At 46.4% G+C, this 12,929-nt stretch overlaps 2 protein-coding genes across 2 annotated transcripts in view; both read right to left on the minus strand.

Moving 5' to 3' along the window:
- Nucleotides 1-3,556: 3,556 nt before the first annotated feature.
- LOC106809362 (inactive tyrosine-protein kinase 7-like) lies at nt 3,557-4,688 on the minus strand. Its single transcript, XM_014812427.1, has 2 exons — nt 4,663-4,688; nt 3,557-3,998 (listed from the first exon to the last, which is right to left on the minus strand). The coding sequence occupies exons 1-2, from the start codon at nt 4,686-4,688 to the stop codon at nt 3,557-3,559; spliced, it is 468 nt and encodes a 155-aa protein (XP_014667913.1).
- Nucleotides 4,689-5,366: 678 nt separating this feature from the next.
- Nucleotides 5,367-12,929, minus strand: part of LOC106809363 (inactive tyrosine-protein kinase 7-like) — a 64,069-nt gene continuing 56,506 nt past the window's right edge. Inside the window, exons 11-16 of the mRNA XM_014812428.1 lie at nt 10,613-10,764; nt 9,975-10,025; nt 8,945-9,065; nt 8,424-8,576; nt 6,852-7,028; nt 5,367-5,488 (exon numbers count right to left, since the gene is read on the minus strand). Coding sequence (XP_014667914.1) covers nt 5,367-5,488; nt 6,852-7,028; nt 8,424-8,576; nt 8,945-9,065; nt 9,975-10,025; nt 10,613-10,764 — 776 coding nt within the window. The remainder of the gene's footprint in view (nt 5,489-6,851; nt 7,029-8,423; nt 8,577-8,944; nt 9,066-9,974; nt 10,026-10,612; nt 10,765-12,929) is intronic.

The raw sequence follows: 12,929 nt of genomic DNA on the forward strand, positions 1-12,929 counted from the left end.
TAGGATTTTTTTTCATTCTCGTAACTTTACCGTGTTTCTGTCAGTGGTCTAAGCGAGAAACGTTTAGACAAATTTTAAGACTAATTTTGTATCTGAAAACGGGCCTCATGTTTTTATATTTCAGTCAGGCTACACAATACCAAGAGTAGATAATAACACAATGTGTTATTATCTACTCTTGACAATACTGAAATTCATAAGAGTGAAAACAAGATGAAAAAAAAACATACTTACTCTTGTAAAAGCTTCTATTTATTTCACTGTAAGAAGTAAATAGAAAACAGACATACGTAAAATATCCACACTAGTACATAAAAACTACCGAGCTACAGAAAATAAGAGATTCGACATCTAAGTAGAAGAGTGTTAAGTTGTGTACAATATGAGTTACGGTCACCACTCGTCTTATATCAGATGTCAGAACGTTTAAAGTTTTTTTTTATATGACAGACTAATCACATTTTTTTACAACAAGGGGAGAAAACGACTGCAATAGCATATAAGACGAAACACAATTCACCTTTATAAAAAAGAAAATAGAACCCGAAGCTCATTCTTTATAAAAGAATCACGTGTGCATTTCGATGAGACAATTCTTAAAGTTAAAAATCACCCAAATTAATGGCTAGTATGCAATCGGGAACCCGACACGCCTATCATAAATAGTTCTGATATCATAGGTCTAAAACGGCATAAATATCTAAGTGGGGTGTCGTGCAAATGTTACAACATATTAGACTTGCGATGGTCATAACGACTTACTTAATATGTTTCTGACAACGGGCCCCACCTCGGATCAAACCCTAGTCAGGCGGGGTTGATTGCACTCACGATAAACATCCACATTTCACATCAACGCTTCAATTGATGTTCCTGCGTTGTACGCAATTTACAACAAATGTAAAAAAATGTAGCCGACACAACGAACGCAGTGTTTACAATGTTGATGGGAGAGAGAGAAACAAGCAGCACAATAAATAACGAGAGATAACGACAGAACCTACGGACATCAACAGAGTCGGTTCACTAGCGCACACAGTGCAATAATTCGCATTCACGTACAAGATACATTGGTGTATATATTTATATATAAGGACGCACATACAGGGGACTCTATGTAATAAATATTTGCTACGATACACTGCTATATATCAACCCTTGCCACGGTACACTCACTAATGCTGAGAGGGTCTATGTCCCCCAGGGTACTATCAGAGGGTACCCTGGGTATGGTTCGATATATCGGAACGTACCCTGGTACTATCTAATATGCCGGACCCTACCTCGCCTACTCCACTAACGAGTCTAGGGAGTCGCCTACGCCTACTTCCTAACCCTAAACCTAACCATATCAGATAGTTACCAGGGTACGTTCCGATACATAGAACCGTACACAGGGTACCCTCCGATACTACCCTGGGTGACATAGACCCTATGAGCCATACTAATAGTGGAAACCGTGCACGTCACACAAGTCGATCACACCACATCACAATCTATATGTGCGCAAAGGTGGCGCATGGGCGGAGAAATAAGTGCTGCTTTGCTTGCTCACTTGCCGGTTTTACAGGAAACAACGCGATTTGAAACTCTGTACAGAATTAAGAACACTGGTCGCCCTACACTTCACAGAGACCACCGAACGGAAACTTGTTCACATGAAGCGTACACTCATGGTATTACGTAATCGGTCGTACCTAATATCAAATTGATTTAGGTTCCACCGTAATGATATACAATCGATATCGATTTAATCACGATGATATCAACTCGATTCGATATCAGGCAAGCATTCTGTAATTGATTGAATAACCAGAATTCACACCTTAGCAACAGCGAATAGTGTCATATTGAAATATGTCTACTCGCTTACGGTGATATCAGTCACATCCCTAATCACAGATATCGTGAGACAGTCTTGAAGAGGGTACACAACATTTCAGAGATGATTTTACAGTACGCGTCACGTAGGGTGCATATAAATCGTTTTCAACGAGCAACATTATTTCCGAGTGGTTCTGAAAAGGTGTAGTTTTCAACAACGCCTAAAATATTTGATTACAGAAGATATATAATATACATGTGTTATGTGCGTGCGTGCGTGCGTGCACGTGTGTGTGTGCGTGCGTGTGTGTATGTATGTGCGCGCCCGTGTGTGTGTGTGTGTGTGTGTGTGTGTGTCAACCTCTGCACGCCTTCCAGCTTTCACAAAGAACAACTATATCGTCACACTATACTTTTTACAGTTATTATACAAAATTAAACTCGTTTGCGGAATTTAGACTTCCGCGTACTGTGAATAAGTTTGAGAACTTCAATATTCGTAGAGAAAATGCGGTAGATGAGTAGAAAATCTCGCGTAAACAAGGCAAGGCAAACCTCTCAGTTTATGCACCAAGGATATGGCAATGCCCTCACACTTAAACTGACAGATTTAGCGAAAATCGTACGATATAAATCGTGGACGTACAATACTTAGAACATATTCTGGTTTCCAGGTATCTTTCTAATACAGATAGTAAAAATAGGAACTTTGTAGGAACATACGAATAGGAAATACTAACCAATACACAAGGTTTTCATCACATGGCGGTGCACATCCTGCCTACAGACACACCAAGACATGCATGAATTCTGAATAACATTGTTTGACTGTTAACAATGCGAGTCGTTTAAAACACTATGCTTAAAAATAACTTTAGCCTTTAGCAAAGCCCCCCCCCCAGCCCACATCGAGTCATTTACACGCCATGTATCGGACTACCAGCATTCTTTTACGACTCGCACCTTGCTGCGTCTCATTCCAAATACGCATATTACGAAAGTTTTTTTTGATTACGCGCGCGACAAACGATAATCGTTTCCGCATGATTTTAAAGAGATTCCCCGATCAGTCTCTAAACGGGTCATTTCAGTGGCAGTATGTCTCAAGTGAACGACAAACTTGTGCCCCTATTACAAAAATTCTGGTTGCATTTCGTCCAGTTGCAAATCGCCCGGTCCACACGTCCGACACGTGCCAGTGACACTTATCGAATCACTCACCAGAGGTCGCCACGGGAGAACCGTACTGAGAACGGAAGCAGGCGAGCGAAGTTTCGATCGTCGTCAACGTCATTGTTCGTTCTGAGTTGCGTTTTCTGCAATGTTGCCTCGCGAACATGTGGCACAAACTAGCAACTAGACTGCTGTGAACCTCGCTTTTCAATTTACCCTGGACACTTTCAGCAAATTTCACAATTCTAGCGACCTTCACAATTCCCCTGACTCTCATGACCACCACATCACTTGCGACCTTCACAACACTTAACCCTGACAACCTTCCCAATGCTCGACCTTCTGTAACCCTTACAACCTTGACGATCTTCTGCGATCCTCACAACCTTGACGAACTTCGGCGACCCTCGCAACCTTGACGACCTTCGGCGACCCTCACAACCTTAACAACCTTCGCTAACCCTTACAATCTCGACGACCTTCTGCGACCCTTGCAACCTTGACAACCATCGCACGACCCTCGCGACATTTGCGTGATCCACCCGACCTTTGCATGACCTTACAGGTCGCTGTCGACGGTCATCTCGCCGATGCTGACCGCAAGCTCGCTGAACGAGGGCCGGTCGGCGGAGCGCGGCGACCAGCAGGCGCGCATCACCGCGTGCAGCGGCTCGGGGCACTGGTCGAGCGGGGGCAGGCGCAGCGAGCCGGCGGCGACGCCCGCGGCAATGTCGTCGCCCGCGCGGCCGCTGTAAGGCAGGTCTCCCTGCGTGAACACCTCCCACGCGAGCACGCCGAACGACCAGACGTCGGCGCGTGTCGAGAAGTCGTCGTCGGCGAGCGCCTCCGGGGGCATCCAGCGGACGGGGGCGGCGGCGGTGCCGCGCCAGCGGTCGTACTCCTTCGCGTAGATGTCGCGCGTGAGGCTCATGTTGGCGACCTTGACCTCGTAGCCGGACGTGATGAGGCAGTTACGCGCGGCGAGGTCGCGGTGTGTGTACCTGCGGGTTGCGGAGAGAGACGAGAGCGTGGTGTCAGTCTATGATGCGTGGAGTTAAGAAAGGCTGGTATTAGGAAGGGTAGGAAGGTCGCGGTGTGTGTACCTGCGGGTTGCGGAGAGAGACGAGAGCGTGGTGTCAGTCTATGATGCGTGGAGTTAAGAAAAGTTGGTATTAGGAAAGGTAGGAAGGTCGAAGAGGTCGCGGTGCGTGTGTACCTGTGGGTTGCGGAGAGAGACGAGAGTGTGGTGCCAGTCTATGATGCGTGGTAGGAGGGTACGAGAGTACGGTACGTGAAGTGAAGGTCTGGACCGTGTCTAAGGGGCACATATCCACTGACACTACCCCTTGGCTTCTCACGCACTTGTTTCGAAATGTCACAATCCGTAATGTAAAAAGCTGTGCTCTCACGGCACTGACAGTGTTGACAGACAGCCTAACTTCCAACATATGTGATTAGGTTATATGCGAAAGGAGACTAGGCAGAGTGGTTCTTAACAGTTTTGGCTGCAACCAAAATTTGTCTAGCTGTCTCCCCGCTTCTAGTGCAAGTTGACATAGAAGTCAACTTGGGACAGTACCTGGTGACAAAATCTCTGCAATGAACAAACTTGGATAGCACCCGGCGCGTTTAAGAACACTGTTCCAAGAGTTTGTGTTGACTCACCTGTGGATTGGCACAGATGCTTCCATTCCTGTGCGCCACCTGGTGGCCTATAGAGACCATGCTGGGCGAGCGTCGTGGTGGGGCCTTTTTCTTACTCAGATTCTACCTTGCGAGAGGCAGCAGGAACTGTTTCAGATCTCCCTGCACACACCATTGCACATCTCTCACATCGCATCTACTTACAATTCATGGTAGTCATTTATCCTAGACTTGTCTAACAGCCACGCAGCGGCAGGAAGGAGGTGGAGAGTTAAACCTTTGCCCCGTTCTCTATCAGCATCACACTTACAGCGCAGCGGTAGCTTTATCACCTTTTAATGCGTACTGCAGAAAGCGGAAGTATCGTAAGTACATCATTATATAAGCGCTATAGTTTATTAGTATAATCTAGTATCTGTATCACTAGGGTGGTGAATGTATAACTGGAGTTTTGCACTTCTGGAGAGCCTTTAGCACGTTTTTGCAGCGAAGAGTCCCCAGTTTTGTATGACCAACCCTGGCATCTTCAAACAGCGAGAACAGTCGCACTGATCATCAAGGCATTCGTTTCCGGCCTCCGAATGACAGATCTGCATGCACTTCCCCCAGTCGGTGTGTTCGAATATCGTGACACAGTGCTCTCCGCCTCCTTGCAGACGGCCGAGCAGGGCGACGACGGTATCGGATTGTGCGAGCTTGCTGTACATATCAGCCGCGAGCGAACCTCACAACTGAGCGACGCATCGGTCTCTTCGCCAGCAGGGACTTCCCATGACAAACCGTCTCACACCGTGCCGATCATTGGATGCCAGCGGCTTGTCGCGAGAACCGTCGCACTCTCCTTTGCCTGCGCGAATAAATGCAATAATTTCTATTCTATATCTATTAACATATTCTATCTGACCTGCGAAAATAAATGCAAACAGTTAATTTCTATAGCATAATTACATTATTAATTTATAGCACTAATTGTTTGTTTGTCAAATAATGTATAATGGTAATCACATGCGCTGTGTATGTGGTGGGTAAATATCATTATACACAGGCCAATAACTTACAATTACATATTAGCGTATATAATAGTTAACTTATATATAGCGAGCATATGCAAATGTGTAGGTATTATAAGCTCTTGTTATTGCATATATCATATGTATCATACAATAGCACTATGTAATATGTGCACTCACTCTGTTTCAATTAGCTCGCTCCTATTTGTCGTGGAACAGCCGAACACTCCCGGAATAGTGAAACAGTCTCTCCGCACAGGTACCGGCACGCAGTTTCCCGCAATCCGCTCGCTAGGGTTCTACAGCTGGTCAGTAGGTCGCTCTATGACCGAGGCGGGTCGCGCACCTGCAGAATCGTGTGACATCCGCGTCATTGTCGTGTCATCGTGGTCATCGTCGCGTCCTCCGTTCGCGTCTTCGTCGTCGTCATCGTTGCGTGACCATCGGTCGCTTGTCGTGTATCGTCGGTCATCGTCGTGATCATCATTGCGTGACATCGCCGTACATCAGTCCGGCTTCACCGCGCGTGACCGTCGCGTGACCTGGCGTGACGTCGCGTGACGTTCGCGTCATCGTCGTTGCTGACTGTACGCGTATCGGCGTGACCGTCGCGCCCATCGTTTGCGTGACCGTCGCGTGACCGCGCGGTCATCGTCGGCGCCATCGTCGCTTGACGTGCGTGACCTCGCAGTGACGCAGTGCAGTCATCGTGCGCGTGACCAGTCGCGTCATCGTCGCGTCATCGTCGGGTATCGTCGGCTGACCGCGCGTCACCGTGGTGAACCGTCGTGTTCATGTCGTGTGCCCGTCGCGTCATCGCGCGTGCACCGTCGCGTCAATCGTACCGCGTGCATTGTCCGTCATGCGTCGCGTGACGTCGCGTCAACGTCGCGTGGACAGCGTCGTCAGTCGATCGCGTGACCGTCAGCGTCATCGTCGCGTGCGCGCGTCATCCTCGCGTGACTCGTCCTGCGTCGATCGTCTGCGTCATCGTGCGTCATCGTCGCATGACGCGTTGCGCTCATCGTTTGCGTATGAACGTCGTGTATCGTCGCCATGACCTTTTGCGTGACCGTCGCGTCATCGTGACGCGTCGCGTCATCGTCACGTCACCATCGCGTCATTGTCGCGTCATCGTCGAGTGAACGTCGCGCCATCGTCGCGTGAACGTCGCGTCACCGTCGCGTCACCGTCGCTCACCCAGCATGCCTATAGTGTTGAGGTCCTGTCGCGGAAACTGCAGTCGGTCGTAGCTCGCCCGGTTCTTCGAGTGCGAGCTCCCCGTGCCGTCGCTAAGCAACGCGTCGCCGCCGCCAAGGCCGCTTGTCTTCAGCTCCGTCGCCGCGTTCGGCACAGTGCCGTTCTCTTGTCTGTTATCTGAAGCGACACGAAGAAACGATGGATGAGTTAGTGCAATGGACGGTCGGGAGCGAGCGTACGCTACGTGACAACGCTCGCTTATAGATGCACGGGCGCCAATTTTCGGAAGCTGGCGAGAATCGAAGATGTTAAAAAATCAACTGTTTGTTGTAAACGTGAGAAACAAATCCTTGTTTAAATCGTTGCAAGAGCAACAGCTCGGATGCTCGGACATTGTAGAGCAGCTGTTGAATCATCACATCACTCCGTGTGCCAGCACGCTATTAAAGCTACACACACGAAACAATTGAGACGTGTGTCAGAATCGACTCAGTAACACAAACGCCTCTACTAACGCACGCCTCTTCCACTCCGACAATGAAATTAGTCATTACATGCGATCAACAAGCATTTCACTCGACATTTCACGTTTTCGCTCGATGTTTTGCCTCTAATAATGTACGCCTCCTTCACTCCGTCAATGATATTAGTCATTTCATGCAATCAACAAGCATTGTACTCGACATTTTTGTTACGAATATTGATTAAACTGTGATCGGCAACCACCCGTTGTTAGTTAAAGCGACAGGACCTGGCTTATATAGGTGCTGCGAGCACATGTCGTCCCCTGCAGTACGTAGGCCCCAGGGGGGGGGCACTCAATATATATTGCATGGTACCGTAGGTATGTGCCGCGGGAGAGACCCCCCTTTTCAACCCTAAACTTCCGTTCCAGTGCATCGCATTTTTAAGAATATCTCGTTCCAGAGCATCACAAGTTTAGTTACCATGCAGATCTTACATTTTTGCCGTTCCGGAGACCCTATTTTTTAACATTTTCGTTCCAGTGCATCGTACTTCAGAACACGTTGAAACCGGGCCGTGAAGGTATGCATGCAATGCATGCGCATATGGATGGATGGATGGTCAGCTGCTGCTGCTGTTCTTGTTTATTTACATCCGATGATGAACTTCGTCCATTCCATAGCATTGCATTTCAACGAAATCTTAGTTCCGGAGACCCCCATTTTCGAACATAGCCAGTTCCAGAGCATCCCACATTCAATAAACATTAGTTCCAGAGCCCCCCATTTTTGACTTCGCAGTGGCACATACCTACCATAATGTGGGGCGAGTGCTCCCCCCCCTCCTGGGTATGAAGGTGCAAAAACCTCTGACCAGTGCCCGCAAAATTACAAAATATAGAAACATGTTAAAACAATAAGCCGACGTTAAAACATCGCGCACTCACACCCTGTCAATCATCCGGGTGAGCTGGGATTCCGAGCCAAACCAAGAATGCATGAGAGCATCTGGAAGTCAGATTTTGTCCCTTTTGAGGGGGAAATAGAGAGAGAGTGCGCGCGAGAGCGAGAGATAAAAGATGGAACGCATGCTTACTAGTCATCATACCCTCAACCTCAGCCTCGTCAGCCTTGGCCTGCTTGCGTTGCTTGGCGCGGCGGACCTTGCAGTAGATGAGAAGGCCAACGACGAGGATGATGTAGCCGGCAGCGCATCCGACAGCGATGATGATTGTCTTTGTCATCACGCCCTCGTCCTTGCCTGTGCGAGATGACAGCCGATTATTGTTACTGTTACTACAATTACTATTAATATTATTATTAGTAGCAGTAGTGATTACTCTTACTGTAATTATGATTACTATCATTATTATAAGTAGTAGTAGCAGTAGTGAGTAGTGACCTTACCTCTCACGGGACACATGAGAACGCGCAGTCTTACCGCTCACCGCACAACCTTACCTCTCGCACGCGTCGCCTCACCACTCACGTAGAGCATAGCCTTACCTCTCACAAAGAGCTTAACCTTACCTCTCATGTAACACGCGAGAACGCAAGTCTTTCCTTTCACATGCGCGACTTTACCTCTCACTGCACAGTCTTACCTATCGCACGCACGCGTGACCTTACCTCTCACGTAGAGCGTGACCTCGTCGCGTTTGAAGCCGCCGCTGTTGCCGATCGTGCAGCCATATCGTCCGGCATCGTCGAGGTACAGCTCCTTCACGTACAGCGAGCCGTTCTGCAGCACCTGTGTCACGACAACCACACAACCACATCTCAAACGACCGTCACCGTGGCGATCGACGCATCGACCGTGCGACTCGCTGACATTAGTCCTCGTACACGTCGTAGGTGGCGGAATTTTTATATAATGTTTCAGTTCGTTTAAAAAAAAAATTCTGAAATTTCAGTGGTTTATGACTTTTTTGACGAAAATTGCAGTGCCAACGTTCAAACAGAACAGAACCGAACAGTCGTGGTAGCAGACAGAGTGAAGTTTAAAACTCGGCAGAAAGAGGAGATGGGGAAATATGCCATAGTGATTGCTAGGATTTCCGAGTGCCAAAACTCATTATGTTTTTATACTTATTATTATTATTATTATTATTATTATTATTATTATTATTATTATTATTATTATACGTATTTGCCTGATTAGAAAAGCATGCAAAATCATGTCAAATCAATATCAGTTAGGAGAGAGCATTATTATTTGTCGACTAGGGCCAAATTTTAGTTGATTATGGGGCCTATAATTCCAACTCTTATTAGATAATAAGACGTAAATTGGGTTGAATTCATCATAACTGAACAGTCATGTTGATGTCATTCTTGCACATTACCAGATTTGTACGTTCACAATATTGACAGAATAATTTTTTAGGAATAATATTGTGTAATATTAACAGTCAATCTGTAATCAATAGTTTAACAGTGCTCAGCTATCCACTCTCCTCGTTAGCCGGTCTTTCTCGGAATCATTCCAATAACTTAATGAATCCAGTTCACTCGAGTAATTAAGACCGTTATCAAAGATTTCAATAAAAGATGGCCGTGTGCTATAACGCATGCAGATGCAGTCATTCCACTCATAAACTTAAAATGATATAGAGATCTGCCTTAGTGAACTCGGCAACAAAACATTTAGCATACCAACCTCAAACCTCTCTGTATCAAGGTCACTAAGCAACCCCTTTCTGTTTGTAAGCTGCATGGAAGATTAAAAAAATGGGTGCAACTATAGTGGAAGAGTCAAATAATTAAAGAAACGATGCTTAAAGAGGACGCATAAAAGTTGTCATAGTTAATATTACATAAAATATTTAATCGAGAGAAGTATTTATGATAAAAATAGACAAATTCCCTTCCACCCATCGTACTAACTTCCATCTAAAGAAAGAAAAAGACTAGAATGCTAGAAATCAAAATCACCGAGTACACCACTACACTACTAGTGCTACAGAATTCGAAAATAAATATCCATAGCCATCTACAGAGCCATCCGCCTCTTGAAACGTAACAAATGAACAGATTCTTTAGATGCAAAACTAGAAGAACAAAACTACCAAGAGTGCACATTCGAGAAGTTGGCCCCTCTGAAAAGAGCCCTCCACCAGCGACCCATCATGTCAGAAACATCATAAACACTCGCAAAACCATCACGAGTCTAAAACGTAACGACATTTGCACGACGCTTCGCTTAAAATTCGGCGACATTTCAGACTCGCGACGTCACACCCTATCGCCGAAATTCCGTTGACGACGACGGAACGTCAGCGCCATCGATCAACCCACCTCGAATCGCTTCTTGTCGAAGTCGCTGAGATGTCCGTTCTTGTCCCACTGTATTGTTGGCTTCGGGTCGCCCTCGGCCGCACAGTGCAGCATCACCTCGTATCCCTCCTTCGCTGTCGTGTTGGACGGACGCACGACGAAGCGCGGAGTCACTGCATGAGAAATCAACGACGCATTAGCACGCACGCACGGGGAGAATTATGACGATAGCGTGGTGTCATTGTGCGAGAGATCAACGATGCATTAGCATGTGTGCACACGGAAAAATCGCGACAGCTTGGTGTCACTGCATTAGCACGCACGCACGTGGTGAAATTATGACGACAGCGTCATTGCGTGAGAGATCAATGACGCGTTAGCATGCATGCACGTGGTAAAATTATGACGACAGCATCATTGCGTGAGAGATCAATGACGCGTTAGCATGCACGCACGTGGTAAAATTATGACGACAGCATCATTGCTGTGTCTAAGGGGCACATATCCACTGACACTACCCCGTTTGGATTTCAACGCACTTGTTACGAAATGTCACCAATCCGTAAAGACAAAAATAGCCGTAGAGATTATATGTAAAAAAGCTGTGCTCTCACGGCACAACATGTTGAAGACAGACTAACTTCCAACATGTGTGATGGTTATATAGCGAAGGGAGACTAGCAGAGTGGTTCTTAACAGTTCTTGGCTGAAACCCAAAATTCTGTCTAGCATATCTCCCCGCGTTCTATGCAAGTTGGACATAAGTCAAACTTGGGACAGTAACTGGTGACTAAAAATCTCTGCATGAACAAACATTGGATAGCAACCCGGCGTTTAAGAACAACTGTTCCAAGGTTTGTAGTTGACTCACCTGTGATTGGCCAGATGTTCCATTCCTTGCGCCACCTGGTGGCATATAGAGACCATCTGGGCGAGCGTCAGTGGTGGGGCCTTTTTCTTACTCAGATTCTCCTTGCGAGAGGCCAGCAGGAACTGTTTCAGATCTCCCTGCACACACCATTCAAATTCTCACATCAGCATTACACTTACAATTATGGTAGCATTTATCACTAAACTTGTCTAATGCACGGGAGGGAAGGAGGATGAGAGTTAAACCCTTTGCCCACGTTCTCTCATCAGCATCACACTTACAGCTACGGTAGCCTTTATTACTTTTAATGCGTACGCAGAAAGGGACAGTAATAGTATAGTACATCATTATATAAGCAGTATAGTATTAATCAGTATAATATTAGTATCTGTATCACTAGGAGTGGTGAAATGATAACTGGAGTTGTCACTTCTGGAGCCTTTAGCACGTTTTTGCAGAAGAGTCCCCAGTTGTTGACCAACCCCTGCAATCTTTCAAAAGCGGACAAGTCGAATGATCATCAAGCATCGTTTCCAGCCTCCGAATCGAACAGATCTGCATCGCTCACCCAGTCGGTGTGTTCGAATATCGTGAACAGTGGCTCCCTCTCCTTGCAGACGCCGAGCAGGGCGACGAGGTTCGGGTGCTCCAGCTTGCTGTACATGTCCAGCTCACGGCGAAACTCAAACTGAGCGAGCTCGTCCTTCGCCAGCAGCGACTTCACCATGACAACCGTCTCACCGTCGCCATCTTGGATGCCAGCGGCCTTCGCGAGAAACACGTCGCCAAACTCTCCTTTGCCTGCGCGAAATAAATGCAAATAATTACTATTTAATATCATATATTACAATTATTCCTTTGCCTGCGCAAAATAAATGCAAACAGTTAATATTTAATAACATAAATTACAATTATTAATTTAATACACTAAATTGTTTGTTTGTAAAATAAATTTATAAGGTAACACGTGCGCATGTGTATGTGCATGGGTAATACATTATACCAACAGCGCAATACTTACAATTCTACATATTACGTATATAAAGTTAAACCTATATATAAGAGCTATGCAAAATGTGTAGGTATTATAAGCTCTTGTTATTCCATATATATATATATACATACAAATAGACATATTATGTAATATGCAACCTCAATCTGTTTCAATTTAAAAATTACAAGTTTAATAACCGCCACAATTAGCTCCCTCTATTGTCCATCGACAGCGAACACTCCACGCAATAAGTGAAACGTCAGTACTGCGCACAGTAAGCGGCGCCGCAGTTTCCAACCAAATCCCTCGCTCCGCAGTTTCCAACCAAATCCCTCGCTCCGCAGTTTCCAACCAAATCCCTCGCTAGGATCTACAGCTGGTCAGTAGGTCAGCTCAACGACCCGACGCGGGTCGCGCCACCGTCGTGTGACTGTCGCGTCCATCGTCGCGTCATCGTTGCGTGATCGTCGTGT

This window comes from Priapulus caudatus, unplaced genomic scaffold (genome assembly GCF_000485595.1).
Source record: "Priapulus caudatus unplaced genomic scaffold, Priapulus_caudatus-5.0.1 Scaffold349, whole genome shotgun sequence".
Lineage (NCBI taxonomy): Eukaryota > Metazoa > Priapulida > Priapulimorpha > Priapulimorphida > Priapulidae > Priapulus > Priapulus caudatus.

Excerpts from the sequence above, each read along its gene's own strand:
- LOC106809362 (XM_014812427.1), bottom strand. The coding sequence starts at position 4,688 with ATGGAAGCATCTGTGCCAATCCACAG. Across the intron at positions 3,999-4,662 it reads GCATCTGTGCCAATCCACAG|GTACACACACCGCGACCTCG; the intron begins GTGAGTCAACAC and ends CGCAACCCGCAG.